We start from the raw sequence: 16658 nt of genomic DNA on the forward strand, positions 1-16658 counted from the left end.
ACCGAGCTGCCACGCAGGGTGCTTGCCTCCATCGGGGGCAACTTAGGGTTCAGCGCCTTGCTCAAGGACACTTCGACATGACGGGGGGGAGCCAGGGGACCGAACCCCCGACCCGCTCTACCCTGCTCTTCCTCCCGTGCAAGTGTCTTAAATCATGAATAGCTGCTCATCAAAGTGCAAAGTGGAATGTCCCAGTCTTCTCTTCAGCTTTTATATCTAAATCCACATATATTGAGTTGTTCCCCATTGTTTTGATTCATGCTACATAATTAGAGCTTGCCAGTTAGCTGCATTAACTCATTACAAAGTTACACGAGGCTACTATGACAATCCACTTGTCTTTCAAAAATACCCGTATTACCTGCATCGACAGCCGGCTAGAAGACAACCACGACAGAGGGTTAGAGGCTGTAAGACATGGTGGCCCTGGCATTGTGAAGAGCAATGTCAGTGCGGAAGACATGAGGTGGAAGAGAGACTGAAAGGAGACGCGAAAGGATGAACAGTTATTAAAGAGGAATGGGGAAAAGAAAACAGGAAGAATTTAACTAGAGAAAACAAATACCAAGGTCATGTGGTCTTAGCATAGCAAACAGCGGCGCTGCTGTAGTCACAGAAAGATATCAGCGACTCTCCACCTATCTGAAGTTGACCCAAGAGGCCTGTCTTTGATGGAGATGTTTATTTGCCCACAAGCTGCTTCCTCCCAGTCTCCCGATCAGCTAAACTGCTCTGAGCCGTATTTTATCCATTTAAGGATCAAGGTTCAAGGTTTATTTATTTATCATCGGGCAACACAGGGTTGTTGTTTTTTTTTTTTAACTTGCAGATAAGCCTCCGGGCTCTTTGAATCCACTCCTGCACATACAGGCCGATCGTCTTGGTAATTTCTGTCTCTAAATTCGTCTCTTCATCTTTTCTTGTCTTCTCCTGGAATGTCACATATTACTTTCTAGTCTCGCGAGTTGACTGGCAGGTAGGCATTTCTTAAGAAGGAGGGGATGAAAGCTTTGAGCTTATACGCTTATCAAGAAAATGTATTCCCTCAAGGCTATGATTACATTTGATTTTCTAGTATATATCAGTGCCAGAAACAATGGGTCTACCAGGCGGATGATGTGGGTTCTTGGGGGTTTTAGGTAAAACATATAAGAAGGCTTTCACGGGAAACTCATTCAGCAATAATTTTGACTCCTTAGAAGAAATATCACCATCAAGAAACCCCTCTTTAAGTAATGTTCGCAGCTTCCTTGGGTATTCCGTGGTTGGGTTGCATTTCACTTTACTATTATTTCACATAAAAAGATGTATTCTCAAGTTGTCTGACCAACTTCATTGGCATAATTGGCCATAATGACAATGGCAACCCCCTTTGTCAGCAGCTTTAATGGACAATGGACCTGTATCTCAAGTTCAGACAATGCTTTCGGATGATTTTGAGTGAAACTTTTCTTTTTAAAATGGCTTTCAAATTACAGTTCAAGTCCGCAGTATGTATGGTTTCTATTCTTGGTTGGGTGAAAACTGTTTTTCATTTTTCATGAAGAATTCTTTTCGTCTTACATCTTTGAGAAATTTCTGCAGTTGTTCAAATGGACTCACAGATGGGGTGGGAATAAAGGAGAGACCAACTGACAACTGCCGATTCCTTCCCTGGCCTTGGGATCTGGTCCGTCGATGGTCTGAATCGATCTCTTCCTCTTGCCCTGCCACGTGCATTCGGCTTTGGACGTCTGCTGGTCTAGGGTTTCGGGTGGTGGGAACTGGCTCTTGTTCAAAACAAAGGGAGAGGCAGAATGGCTCGAGGAGTTGTGTTGGGCCTTCTTCTTCTTGTTTGAGGTGGTGGAGTTAAGTCAACACTCTAATCTGGAAAATTTAATTATCCACTTATGGAGAACTGGGCCCAGCCCTCGCTATTTTTGCATCAAAGACCGAAAATAATAACGGAAATAAGTCTTGGGACTTCATTGTGTTGTTTGTGACTTATTATCCCCTTTCTCACGATGTCAAATGAACTAACGCAAAATTAAAGTCTTGCTGGCATTTGATCATCAACTAAAGTATTGGACTCAGGTATAGATCGTAGTTTTTAGCACCAAGTGAGTTAGACCAGTGAACAAGGCAAATATCATGGAGCATAAGTACCTTGGCGAGTGAATCAGCCAATAATAATGATAATAATAATAATTTATGGCCTTGTTTTTAGTAGTGTTTGCAAAAGCAGATGTCTTAGGGATGAAATGGAGCAATGACTGGGGAAAGTAAGACCACCAGTTAGATCCTCTGGAAACCTCTTGATTAGAAGTTGGATCATATGCATAGCAAAATATGAGCTACTTATACCTTTCCCAACAGTCTGAATTCAGAGTTGAGGGGTTGCTCATCTCTGCCCTACAAGAGGACATTTAGATTAAACAAAGAGCTGAGCCATAAAGATTGAAATGCAAAGGGGACCACCTTTGCATCTGCACCCAGGGGTTTAAGTCTTCAACTCCCGCACGTCTGTCTTGTGTCCTGTGTCTGGCCAATCCGTTTGACTTGTCTAACATGTCTTTAAAATATCATTGCTGGAGAAGAGCAAAATGTTTTTTAGTATGTATTGCAGAGCAGCACTGCTGAAAAACTGCCGTAAGCCAAACAACTTTGAGAAAATTACGTATTTTTGTTCAGGCTGACGGTTCAATCGGAGAGAGACGGTAAAATCATAGTCTCCTCACTTGGTTCTGCTGCATAATATTCAATCATAAAGAACTGTGTGCGATTCTAAAGCTTGGTAAACCCAGCTACTGTATGTAAGCATTTTGTATTCCAAACACGCCATAGTAGAAATTCCAGAGATGTCTTATTTCATTTGAAATCCCAGAGACATCTCACCAAAGATAATCCTCTGATACTTCCCTCGCCCTCCATGTTACCATTCACACGCATACAGATCTGAGGAATCCCATTTCTTGAACCAATGAAGCGCCCAGCGTTCTGTCCCAGGCAATTCCTGCAGATCAGATAGAGAAGAGATGATGACACAGGTGATACTCTTTTTTTTTTGAGTAAACATAAACATTTTGAAGATCAGGTAAAATGAATCTGTCAGGTGAGATTAGCCTGGATTTTGTTGTAGAAATTTGACCTTTTCTGTCACAGTTATCAACAACCTCCTAGGAGTGTCCCAGAAAGGAGACTTCAAAACATACTCGCAGCAACAAGCCTTGTATTATATCAGCTTATCAAGCTCTTATGGGTAACCTGCTTGCCAACAGTTTCCCACCTGCACATTTTGCAAACATAAAAAACCCCCCAAGTGTTTTATTACTGGTTTGATCCACCGACCCCTGAGAAACACATCAGGTACGCTTTGGATCGATACACTCATCATAGTTTGACCGCCTGCCATTTGGCTCCATACAGCCCATTAAATTACAGTGCACTGGCAGCACAGTTTTACATTGAGGGTTGATGCTGGAGGATTCAGTCGCCCTGAACGATGAACCGAAATAGTTGGGCTTTCTTTATTGACCCCAAGGGGGATGTCGGCTGCCCGGCTCTCAGAACCCACTGGGCACCACACTAAAACACCAAACAGCCAAACAGACACACTTAGAGACTAGCTGGTGAGCACAGTGGACCATTTAGCAGCTAGAAGTGTTGTGTTCATGGTGATTGGAGGTTTAATGCCATTCACTGGACTAGACTAGAAACTACAGGTAGAAGAGGCAAGCTGCAGGGACGCTGGCTGTGGTTCCCGGTGGCTCAGAGGTCAGTGTCTTTGGTAGTAGACTGGAGTCCTACAGAGGGCAGCGTCCAGTGTTTGATGGTGTGGAACTCTGCGAGGGCCACTAAATGCGTCCTGTCAGCGACCACCTTAACATGTACACCAAGGGTTTTCAAAGACTTACACTGTGGGTCCACCTCAGACAAAATTTAGACGACTAATCGTGTGTCTTCAAGTGTGACTCAACGTATCCACATTGTGATTCCGAGGTCGGGCTTTCCTGGGCAACAGATTGCGCGTGTCAGTCGATATTCCGTCTGGTCGACAAAGCTCATTTGCTCACTATTCTGCTGTATTATATGAATTGAATTGAATTGAATATTATATGAAGCTTGGATATTAGTAATAGAAGGATTTCAAATCAACAATTTCGCTTAAGTGGTTATTTTCATTGGTAAGTAGCGATATAATATGCAGGTGGGAAGTTGTGATTCAGTGTGCGTGATTTTCCATTGCATACAGTCAGGAAACCCCCTCTGGGGGTGTTAGGGTTAGCAAGAACATCTCACGAGTCTATTTTAAGTCTTTCTCTCTCTCTCTCTCTCTCTCTCTCTCTCTCTCTCTCTCTCTGTGTTCAGGTGTCCAGTAGCCAACAGGACATGTCCTGCTGGTCAGACTTGGAGCAGCAGCCAGTGTCGGTGTGTCAGCGTGACCGTCGATGTGAACCACAATCCCCTTCCTCCACCACTGCCCCCTCCACGGCCCTCCCAACAGCGCTTTGGTGAGTATTTGCCCACAAACAGATTTATGCTGTAACTGGTCCAGAAACCACTGTAGAGGGAACTGTATTTGCTGATTTCCCCTGCAGTAACTTAGAAAAGAGGAAGAAAATCATGAAATTACAGCCACTGATAGGCATACAGTAGGTCTAACAGAGTAGATAAGGACAGCCAGTGTGTGTGGTCATGTGAATGGGTCTTTATTTTTGCGCGTCCTTAGTACCTGATATGAAACCTAAATAGATTAAATCATAGCCCGAAATGAATGATGTCGACAGGAAAACAGCATTTAATGTGGAAATACTACAACGACCATTCCTTAAATTCACTACAACTAATGGGAGCTCTCATGTGGGGGAATCTTTAACCGGCATTCTCTTTTTTCAGTTTTGACCACCTCCCATTTTACCCATGGACTGTTTGCTTTAGAGTTTTGGCATTTACCTCCTGTCCAAACCTTTCCCACTTAGTGGCTGATAGAAGCTTACTGTAGATACACTGTGTATACCGTATGTCACCCAATGAGCAACGGGGGACTGCAGTGCAGAAACGCCAAACCAGGTGCCAAACAGCGCGTTGATTGCGCCATTGATCGAATCTCATGGATGCTCGTCTCCTTGTGAACAGCTGGCGCAGTGAAGAGAGTTGAGGGTCAGATCCCAAAAAGCCAATGCTGCAGATCAACCCCACACAATGCAGTGCAAATAAATACAGTAGCTGCCATCAAATACGACCAGTGGCCGGTGTGGCTTGTTGCTGCACGATGACGTGTCCCCAGGGCCTGCAGTGAGCACACACATACCAAACACTGGAGCAAACACACACTGTTAGTAGAGCCATCTTTCTCTATGTTAGTCTTTGTGACAGGAGAATGTTCAGTGTGTTCACTGAGGAGTATTTATGACTGCAGTGTGTTTGTTGAGAGTGTGTGTTTGTGAGTTCCTCCGTGTGTGTGTGTGTGTGTGTGTGTGTGTTTGGCTATGATAACACTCCGGACTCAGTATAAACAAATGAGAAACAGGAGAATGCGGAGACCCCAGAGAAGCAGACTCTCACGCAGACAAATACACACTTCCACAGTATGTATTACGGGGCCCAAACAAAAGGTCTGCGAAAGATAGCAGGAGATACTTTGTAGTGTCGAACTGGATCTCACACACAAAAAGCCTGGGGGTGAATCAGAAAGGCCTTGATGAAATAATGTGTCCCTCAAGAAATAATGGCCTTAAACTTTCCTCCAAATACCATAGGTCCATTCTCACCACAAACGGCCGAATATTGTTCAGTCTGATATGATACACCTTGAAAATAAAACACCTACATCAGAATGCTGTTTGTTGTTCAACACCAGAGCCCCCCCCCCCAGGGCTGTGTGCTCAGCCCCCTCTTGTTCACACTGCGTACATGCGACCGCAAGCCCCGACATGGAGAGAGCCCTGTTGCGGGCGACGCCACCTGCCGCCATTTTTGGTAATTGGTTCATTGAGATCAGAGTTGACGCAGCTCTCTCCCCACATGGCTCTGGGCTGTGGGAGAACCCGTAGGCGTATGCCAGAAGGGGGGGACAAAAGTGTCCGCATTCCAGCTTTAAGGAACATTAAGCATCCCTGGCTGGAAACATTACAAAAATGGCATGGGATGCGCACGGCCCCAGGACAGGAGGGCTCCGCAGAGGGTGATTAAAACCACCCGTAACATCATTTGAACCCATCTGCCCAGGTGAGGTGCCAGCGCCGAGCCCAAAGGACACTAAAACGGGATACCCCACCGCAGCCGCAGCCCGTCCACCCTGCGGACATCTGGCGAGCGACACAGGAGTACCTGCTGCAGCAGCACCACCAGACAAGCTTTCCTTAAGGCTGTGAGGCTCCTCAACTCCGCCTCGTCCTTCGCACAGATAACTGACATGGAACTTTCTGTTATGCTGGTTTTGCACCATACCGCTACCTTTTTGCTCTACCCTCATGCCTTTCTCTTAGCACTATAATTTAACCCCCTCTTTAACCTCTTCAGGGAGGATTCATTTGTTTGTCACAAACTACAAAGTGAAATAAGAACAGGAAAATGAATGCCTAATTTAAAGCTAGTAATCAAAAGGACACTGTGGCAGACTGCACTTTACACGGCTCATTTTCACTTTATATACTTACACACACACAATACGTTACAAAACTCCTGACCTCACTGAGCCCGAGACCAAAACAAACCATCCTGTTGCGCTCAGCCCCGCATCCTGATAGAAGACTTCACCGCAGCCAAGACCTGTTTCCTGCGCCGTTTGTTTCTCAAGTGGATTTTGGCACGGTGTCCATTCTTAAGGGCATTCTAGCCAGGGCTTTCATGAGGCAGGCTGGTAAAACAACAAGCGGAGGTGATGCAGTTTGATTGTGCCCGCTGCCAATCAAGTCCCACAGGCTCGACTGAACGGGTTCAAGAACTCCTTTGCCCCTCGCTCTGTCACACTTTGAAAATCAGAGTGTGGGCTCTCAGTAGGCTTCTGTGATCCTGCGTGGACTAAGCTTTTTGCTGTTTTGGTTAAATGTGATGAAAATGATGCAAGGTACACATTTCAGAAAGATATTCTGATAATAAGGTGAAATCAGTCAATCATTCAGTATCGTCAGGTCCCAGTTGAATTAAAGCAACATTGGGGTTCCTGTGTCATCTTTCACTGCAAGTGAATTTGTCAGAAGATAAAAAAAAATCTTACACTACCCATGATCCCGTCCCAATGATATACTGGAGCAAGCCACTGCCTTGTTGATATTAAGTCACAGGATTTAGCTATAGCTTTATATATATAGCTAGCTAGCTTTAGGGATGTTTGGCAACATTTGGTACTGTCGGGAATACAGTTTGAACCAACACCCTGTTTAATGTCAGACAGCTACCCCAACCAGCCCGCTGGTGAGGAACAATAAGGAAGAAAGACGCGAATCAAGTCACAGTCAAGCGACACGTGGAAAAACTCAACAGCGACGTGCCTCTCCAGGAACAACGCTTTGGTTACTCAGCATGAGCCACAGAAGCCGCTGTAGGCCGCCTGGAATACTTTTGTTTTTGTGTTGCGGAATTGTGCTTTGGTCAAACTTGAAGGCATGGTGGAAAAAAAGAAAGAATGCAGGGCGGAAAGGAATTTGCGCAAATCAAGAAATATTCTCTGGCTCCCCCATTGAGACAAAGCAACTTTAAAGTTGTTTTGATGTAGTTTTGTGCTTCATCTAATGATTTTGGACAACCACCTTCAGATATAATCTATGGAGAAAGTGTTGTTTCTTTTTTAGGTTAAAGGTTTTTCTCTCCAGATAAAAAAAAAGAAATGGGAGCTTCCCAAAAACAATATTGATTCCAAACATGGCTTCCATATGATATCCTGGGATGGAGCAATTTGGGGTGGAGTGATCACACATGTGTTGCTTCGTTCCCACAGAGAGACACACTACGCAGCCCATTGCACATTTACTTCCGGTAAAAGGTAAACAAGGTTCTTCTTCTTCTCATGGGCGTCTTCCGGTCTGATCGGCGGCCAATCACGTAGGAGGATGGTCAGCATGACGTCGGGTTGCGTTTCTCCAAAAGTTGAATCTGTCTCAACTTTTCGCTGCAGCGGCGCTGCATTTTTTTGGTTTTTAAATTATACAATTATTTGGCTGCAATTTCCAAGAAATTTCAAGCTTTCAAGTTACTTGCTAATTATTATATTATATTATAATTTGTGTTACCTGCGTATTGGACACTATCAGAATATAATTATTAACTATTGTTGGGGTAATTTGGGTGTAATTTCAAAGAAATTTAAAATACGTTACTATCTAATTATCACCTACTTACCACGACATTTGCCGACCTGTAAAATGAAGCGTTACCAATAAATGCTTTCTACTCTTGAATTGCATGATTTGCTCCCTTAAATCTGTTCCCTGAAACTAAGCAATGGTGACTGAATCGTGTGACATGTTCCCTCAAATGAAGCATTTGTGGTGTTTAAGTTGTTTTGTCATACTGATAAGTTGCGCCTTTGATTTATCTAACTTTCTATCCTTGAATTATGTAATATGTTCCCTCAAATTAATGATACACTCAATAATGACATATTTGTTCCCTTAAATGAATAGTTTGTGCCCGAATTTACATAGTTTGTTCCCCCAAATGAATGATTTGTGCTTTTTAGTTCAATGTTTTGTTCCCTCAAATTAATACTTTGCTCTCTGCAATGAATAATTTGTGTCCTGATATTACATAACGTGGTTTTTAATTGCTAAATTGTTCCCTCATTTGAACAACTTGCTGTTGAATTGTGAAACTTCCCACCATTCCGTTTACGGCCTTACATTATGTAATATGTTCCCTCAAATATATAACGTGCTCGCAAGTTATGCCATTTGTTCCCCTCAATAAATATTTTGCGCCGCCAAATGACATAATTTGTTGCCTCTAATTAATAATATGTATCCTTGAATTATTATTATTATTATTATTATTATTATTAATATTTTCTGTAGTAAAACTGGGTCAGTTTGGGAGAAGCAACATGTAGCATTTTATCAACCCCGACCCGATACAATAAATGCTACTTATGAAAAGTGTTCTCCACTGAGACTTTGCCATACTTTCAGTTGTGTGTTGAAGATTTTGTTCTGCTTGGGGCTAAATAAAGTTCTAATTGAAGCTCACTACACAGATTTAGGTCGTAAAAGTCTGTGCTGGAGTAGACACAGCTTGCATTTTGTCAGCAGTAAACTGTGTGGCTGTGTGTTAGCTGTGTTTGTTCATCTGTGGACACACACACACGCACGCACACACACGCAGCATGTGTGAATGGAACAGTCTGAACACCCGTTTGTCAGTTTCTCAGCTAAAAAGATGATTTGCCGGTATTGAAAGAGAACCATCTGTGTTGCACCCAAGAGCTTGGCAAATCCGTCCCAGGAATTTTTCTCGCATAGCCGCATAGTTTATCAGTGTCATCAAACTTCTGTCACACACGTTTTTATTGCAAGCTCGTGTTTTCAGTAATAACCAACACTTACTGCAGTACTTTGCATGGGGGTATCATTTGTTTCCTGAACAATGTACGGCAGCAAACGACAACGTGCGCAACCTTCGCATTTCACTTCACAAATCTAAACACTGACACCCGTCAGGCTGATATACTTGTATTCACTCTGTGCCTGTACCCCTCCTTCTGTCTCTACAGACGTATTCCCAGCGAACGTATGTGGCCCAGATAAGGACCTGGACGTGGAAACCTGCCAGTGCGTGTGCCAGCGCGGGGTCCAAAAAGACTGCGGCCCGAACCGACACCTGGACCGCGGCACCTGCCAGTGCGTTTGCAACGCCCCGCCTGCCCCCTCCTGCCCGCCGAACCACGTCTTCAGCAGGGAGACCTGCCAGTGCACGTGCAGCAAGGCGTGTCCGCGGCACCAGCCCCTCAACAAAACCAAGTGCTCCTGCGAATGCAACGAGTCGCCCAATAAGTGTTTCCTAAAAGGGAGGAGGTTTCACCAAGCCACATGCAGGTAAGTGGGGGGGGGGGGGGGGGGGGGGGGGGGGGGCACACCGCATACACACACACACACATAGACAGACAGGGGAAAACCCGGAGACACAGGGTTAAATAATAATAAATGGAGGCAAGGCCCGGGACCATGACAACAGCGCGCCTGTTCACCCGCCCATCCATCCGTCTGTCCATTTTCAAACTTTTCATCGGTATTTCGAGTATATATACTGTATTACCCTGTGACAGAAACACACAAAGTAGATGAATATAGCCCATAATAGGCCAATGATACGCTCACTGTAAGCCTCTATAGGAATATCGCAGGGTATTATAGCAAATATCTACAGCAAGAAGTGTTTCATGGCCATATAGAGAATATCTGCACCTACAGACGACCAAACAATTTTCCCACACACAATGATGCCCTCTTATTTTAACTTTAAGTCTACGTTGCTGTATTTGTAGTATCGCATTGCCATGAGTTATGTGAAGCCGAGTGGAATGGGAATAGAGTGAATATCTCATTTATGCACCAGTCAGTCAAATGAATGGCTATGTTGCTGTGATTATGGCGAGGCATTTGGCGGCTGCGAGGTTCACGTTACACTTGCATCACCCCTAGAGCAGACAACCCCCACTCTAACACACACACACACACACACACACGTACATTCACACACTGATGATGTTGGTGGCTGGTTCGGCAGTGGTAGGCAGTTATTGCAGTGAACCTGGTGTGTAATACAAGACCTCAGTGCGCTAATGACTTCTCCAAGCTGTCACTTAACCATTTCCTCTCCTCGCACGGGAGGAAGCGCACACACACACACACACACACACACACACACACACACACACACACATCCATCCATTCCGTCCAGTCTTGACCCTTTGTGACCTTGTTTCCAGGGTGATTTATGGGTATAACATAGCGGTAGGAATCTAGCGTCTGGGATCTGGCACTTGTGTGTGTGTGTGTGGCCTTGAGCGTGTGTTTGAAAGAGAGCGTGCGTGTCCGTTTTTTGAGCTCCTCTATGTATTTCGTCACCGGTTCATAGGTCTCTTTAGGTGACCATGACTGAATATTCTGTCATCCACCAAGTGGCACCCCGTGCAGCCGGGAAAAAAACGGTGGCAATTACAAGCCAGTCCCAGAATGCTCGTCGTGTTGATGAAGTGCACAAGTACTCGCATCATGGGTTCCTGGGAATTTCAGGGATCCCCTCCTCATGTACCCATTTGAAGATTGGACAGCCTTGACTCTGGGCTGGGGTTGGCCAGATATGAGCTTTTGACGGCTAGTGCTGATGTTTTTGGGCCTCAAGCTGTTGACTTTGATGCCAACACTGACTTGTATGTAAGCTAATTTGTAGTCACAGTCACTTAACTTAACTGCATTCTTTTCAGGATTTAGACCACACCTTGCTAACGAACAATAAGTGAAACTGTAAAACCCTCCTGCAACTTTGGCATCCCGTTCTGGTGAGAGCTCCCGTGGTTGCAAAGCATGGGCTGTAAATCACACTGGAGTTCTGAGAGGCTGTAGATTTTACTGCTATGAAATCTAAACCTTCGTTTTAACGTTTGACCTTTGGAACACACAAGAAAGTCGAGTGTTTGTACAGCAGCGGTGGTTCACGAGCATTTGCAGCAGCGGGTGGCTGTACTGAAAACCTGCAGGCTCAGGGGGAAACAGTGGACCGCATCCAACAATCACGGATGTAGACTATTGACCAAATCACACTAGTGAGACATCAGATCGGAACAGTACCTTGGAATCAAGCTTCAAGTTGACTGCTCTCCATTAACAATACATTTGCAATCAAAGAAACCTATGCTATGATCCACTCACAAAGAGCACTGGTTGTCATTTGCATCGCTACCAAAATCAAACCGTTTTCAGCATTGATCGACAGGTCTTTAATTAGTTCAGGCTAATACTATTACTCCATCCTGGACGGATAACGCTTTGGTGATGTTGTAGTGACCAGGCCTATATTTTCAAATATGATCAGTTCGGAAACAAATTAAATTGTGACTCTCCATGTCAGCATACCTTGAGTTGACATTGTCCCTCAGTGCACAGAAACGTGAATGAGTGAATGATAATGTTGCTCTATGTCATTCGTCTTTTCTTCTAGTGCCACCTTGAGGTTACCATTCTGGGTTTCTAGTGAAATGTCTCAACAACTAATGGATGACATGCCCGATATTCATATTCCCCTCACTTAGTATGATCCCCTGACTTTTCAACTACATACTTTTTACGATCAAATACCTGCAAATGATCTGGCAATCTTATTCTAATGGGCACATACAAATGCACTGAGCACATTCGTGCTCCCAGGGGGGATAAATCTATGAGATTTTTTTATTCCTGCAGCGCCACCCTGAAGACATACTTTTTTTGTCCCTTTTCTGGCAAGAGCAACAATGTAAAAATTTGCGGTGGGCTGAGCATTACGAACACCTCTTTCTATCTCTAACCCTGTAAAGATCCATCCATTTTCCTTATCTCTCAGGCAGAGCCCAGCCACCCTGCGGAGGAAACTAATTTCGGCCGTTTGAATCCGCGATCTCATTCTTTCGGTCACCACCCGAAGCTCATGACCATAGGTGAGGGTTGGAAGGTAGGCTCAGCTCCCTCCCCTCTTCACCACGATGGTCCGGAACAACACCCGCATTACTGCTGACAACGCACCAATCCGCCGATCGATCTCACGCTCCATTTTACCCACACCCGTGAACAACGACTCCCCTGCTTGAGGCAGTAACCCCCTCTCAACCCGGAGGGGATCAATCCGCCTTTTTCCCGGCAGAGAACCACGGACTCAGACTTGGAGGTGATGACTCTCATCCCGACTGCTTCGCACTCGTGCTGTAAACCGCCCCAGTGCGTAGTGTAGGTCCCAGTCTGATGAAGAACCACGTCATCTGCAAAGAGCAGAGAAGTGATTCTGTGACGCTCTCCCCGGCTGAGCCTTGAGATCCTGTCCGTGAATATCACAAACAGAATCGGTGACCCTGTAAAGAGCCTCCTCTGTATGCAGAAGGTGTTTATTACATTGCTGAAAGTTGCAGGCCTGCGACAACTAACTTGATTAATCTTGACTCGCCTGCATACCTTCCTGGGTAAGAGTAAAACTGACTGATACGCAGTCCATGAATTGTTCATTGATATCATTTATATGCGAAAAAGAGACCCAAGCCTGCCAAACCAATACGTTTTATCTGTATTTTACTTCCCTCGCACAACCTGCTTCCAGACCTTTTGCTGTTATGTAATTGATTTTGACGCTAAGTCCTGTTTTTCTTTCGTTTTCACAGTTGTCTCAGGCCTCCCTGCGAGGTGAGGCGGCGAAGGTGCGAGCCCGGTTTCTCCTTCAGCGAGGAAGTGTGCCGCTGCGTACCGTCCCACTGGAGACGGCTGGACTAACCGCCAGGCTAACGAGAGGCTAACGAGGTGCTAACAAGCAGATAACGAACTTTTAACAATTGGAAATTATCACTCGTCCCCCCTAGACCTGCTGGTCACGAGTATCCCCGTCAGCTGATGGCAGCTAAGTGTGCGGACCCTGGTTAACGTGTGGGGGGGTTGGGGGGGGACCTTAGTGATTGGAGTGCAGATATGGGAAACTGGCGATGTGAAGGTGGGAAATGCACTGACTCGGCTATGAGGACGTTTTAATGGGAGAGAGACTGATCGGAGCCCAGAAACAGAAGGACGGACTAAAAGAGACAGAGTCAACACTCGACACTTGTTTGAAAGTATTGTCTAAATAATTTGTTTTAAACTATTTTCGGGGTTTTGTATTAATTATGTCTCAGTATTCCTATGTCAGATATTGATTATATAATTTATTAAATGTTATTTTTCAACCTCTGTTTATTGCAATTTCAATCTTTTTTTTTTCCATGAAAATACACTGTGATCAATATTTTTGTATCATGTATAGTATATGAGTAAAATAAAGTATACTGAATGTCGTATAACTTAGTTTGTCTGTTCTGGCGCAAGTTATACTGAGATTATTCTGATCTTAATCCACCTCAGTTCCAGAAACAAACACTAAAATCTGGGCCTAAAGGTAAAAAAACAAAGATTTAAGTAGAATCTATGTTGCTCACTGTGTGAAGACTAGATTTTGTACTTTTAGAACCACCCAGGTTCTCCTTCCGTTGCTTTCGGTTTATTCAAATTTGTGAAACTGACTGTTTTTATACCTGAGCTGTGACATGGGTTGGATTATTCTCATAGTAATGCTTTTCAAAGCTAACACACATTTGTTTAAAAGAGAATTCCCGCATTCAGAGGATCCCGGATAGTCGAGTCAGAAGTCTTTATGACTCAACTATGTCGTCGACAAAACTGACCGTATTGTTGTTTCCAACGCGCTTCCTTCCTGGACATTCTCCAGGAATGAGTCGTCCTCCCCCCGCGGCTACGTGGACTGCAGGCAGCGGGGCAGATGAAGCTTAACACCGCGCAAATATAGAACACGCCCATCGGCTTTTGAATGGAACATGCGCACCTTCAGTCTTCCAGACGTGTCTTTAATGAGCATGAGAGGACGAACCCAGCAGTTAAAGCTGAGAAACTCACTGACATGTCAGGCCTCTTAGAAATTGTTTTCATAATGACATGGCGGTGGCAACGTAATCGCTGCCTGGATTGTGTTCAGAGGCAACGCTCCTTTGAGCGAATGAAACACTTTCTCTAAAGTGCAAGACTGTCTGTGCTTAGCTTTGGGCTACAGAAGCAAAAATCTTAAAAGTCTCAAACCACTGCTGACATTGACCATGCTCTTTCCCTAACCTTAACCAAGCACTGCCAGTGCCTAAACATAACTGTAAAAAAAATAATAAAAATGCTGCAGTCACTGCAAGTGGATGTTTTATTGAGATTTTGGCGGAAAAAACGAATGAAATCGTCAGAGAACATTTTACTGACACGTTCAGTTTTGCTACTTGGCAGGCACGTTACTTAACAACGTTTCCTCATCAACAGAAGACGCCATTCGGTCGGCATTATGTTCCCTCAAAACTTAAATTACTTGTATATAAACGTAATTTCTAGGAGACAGGCAGGTCTGACAGAGAGCTGTAGAGACCGTCGCGCTTTTCAACCTTCACTGTGCCCAAAGCGCTTTACAGCTAAGCCTCATTCACCCATTCACATGCCGATGGCCGACCGAGCTGCCGTGCAAGGTGCTTGGTCTCCATCGGGAGCAACTTAGGGTTCAGTGTCTTGCTCAAGGACACTTCAGTGCTAACCACTGCGCCACCATGCCGCTCCCGACTGCATGTAAAGATGGCCGGACATGACAGCTCCCTGAAAGTGAGGCCAAAACAAATGGCAAATGTGGATTATGCCGGTTTTACATCAATCTTAAACCGCCGCCTGCTCTCACACACACACACACAGCACACATTTTGACGTCAAGTATGGAAGAGAAAGAAAGGTGAGGTTTCCTCTTCCCCTGCCTCCTCTTGTTCCACTATCTGTCTCTGTTCTACTTGCTCTACACACACACACACACACACACACACACACACACAGTTCAATCCCAATCTTTCAGGCACCGCATGTGTGTGTGTGTGTGTGTGTGTGTACAGAGGACGTGCTGCTCCAGAGGTTGATATACTTCATAATCCACTCCAGATGTAGAATGTTAGTTGTTGAAGCGCCATCACTTCTCATGTCAAGCCAGCTAATGTGTGTGTGTGTGTGTGTGTGTGCAGTACAATATGTGTATCTTTGCCTTTGTCTGCGTTGTTTGCGTCTCACCAGCAGAGACAAAATAAACCACCAAGTCTCGCATACACACACACACACATTTATTCTCTCACATCATTTTAAAAGTGAACTTATTTCCAAAGTGAGGAAATGCCAGAATATCACAACATTTGATCAAGAGGGGGGGGGGGGGGGGGCATCAGGTGCTTGTTACCAGGGATATTGTTGCCATCCTGCATCTGTTTCTCAGTCTACAAACCAGAGTGTAGCTGTTGCGGATTCGGACCTTGTGTCCGAAGGTGGAGCTGTTATTTCCATTTATTATTTCCGTGTGATAACCAAGTACAAGGAACTTGAATCTTTTTTTGTTTATTTTGGTTTTAGTGTCCAGGAAGTAAAGGTGGGACAGTAGTAGAGCCTCCAACAAACACCCACAACACGCACTCACGTAATCGCACCTCCACGGTCTCTCCATAACAGGGAAGGAAGGTAACAGAGCTACCCAGGTCTGCTGATGAGATAGATAAGATGTTGGCACACACACACACACACACACACACACACGATGTGTGATTGTGTGTGTGTGTGTGTGTGAGAGAGAGAGAGAGAGAGAGAGAGAGAGAGAGAGAGATGTGAAGATAAAGCTCAGTGGCACAGAAAGCAGTTCACACCATATATTACAGCAAAGTCCAGTATTAACAATCCCACTCCCTTCCTGCCATTCAAACCCTTTGTGACTTATGATCTCTGTGTGTGCAATGTGTGTGTGTGTGTGTGTGTGTGTGTGTGTCTATGCACGAGAGAGAGAGAGAGAGAGAGAGATGGAGGGAGAGACACATTGGAGGGAAATGGGTGCAGGGTGTGTCAGCTGCTTAGATAACACAATAGAACAAGGGACGCTATAAGCGTGTGTGTTTCTGTTGCTGTAAT

The 16658-nt window shown here is 44.8% G+C and overlaps 1 protein-coding gene across 1 annotated transcript in view; it reads left to right on the forward strand.

Annotated features, from left to right (window-relative positions):
- vegfc (vascular endothelial growth factor c) overlaps positions 1-13790 on the forward strand; it is a 43293-nt gene extending 29503 nt beyond the window's left edge. Inside the window, exons 5-7 of the mRNA XM_070924835.1 lie at positions 4348-4490; positions 9686-10007; positions 13319-13790. Coding sequence (XP_070780936.1) covers positions 4348-4490; positions 9686-10007; positions 13319-13427 — 574 coding nt within the window. The 3' untranslated portion in view covers positions 13428-13790. The remainder of the gene's footprint in view (positions 1-4347; positions 4491-9685; positions 10008-13318) is intronic.
- The last annotated feature ends 2868 nt before the right edge of the window (positions 13791-16658 follow it).

This window comes from Enoplosus armatus, chromosome 2 (assembly GCF_043641665.1).
Source record: "Enoplosus armatus isolate fEnoArm2 chromosome 2, fEnoArm2.hap1, whole genome shotgun sequence".
NCBI lineage: Eukaryota > Metazoa > Chordata > Actinopteri > Centrarchiformes > Enoplosidae > Enoplosus > Enoplosus armatus.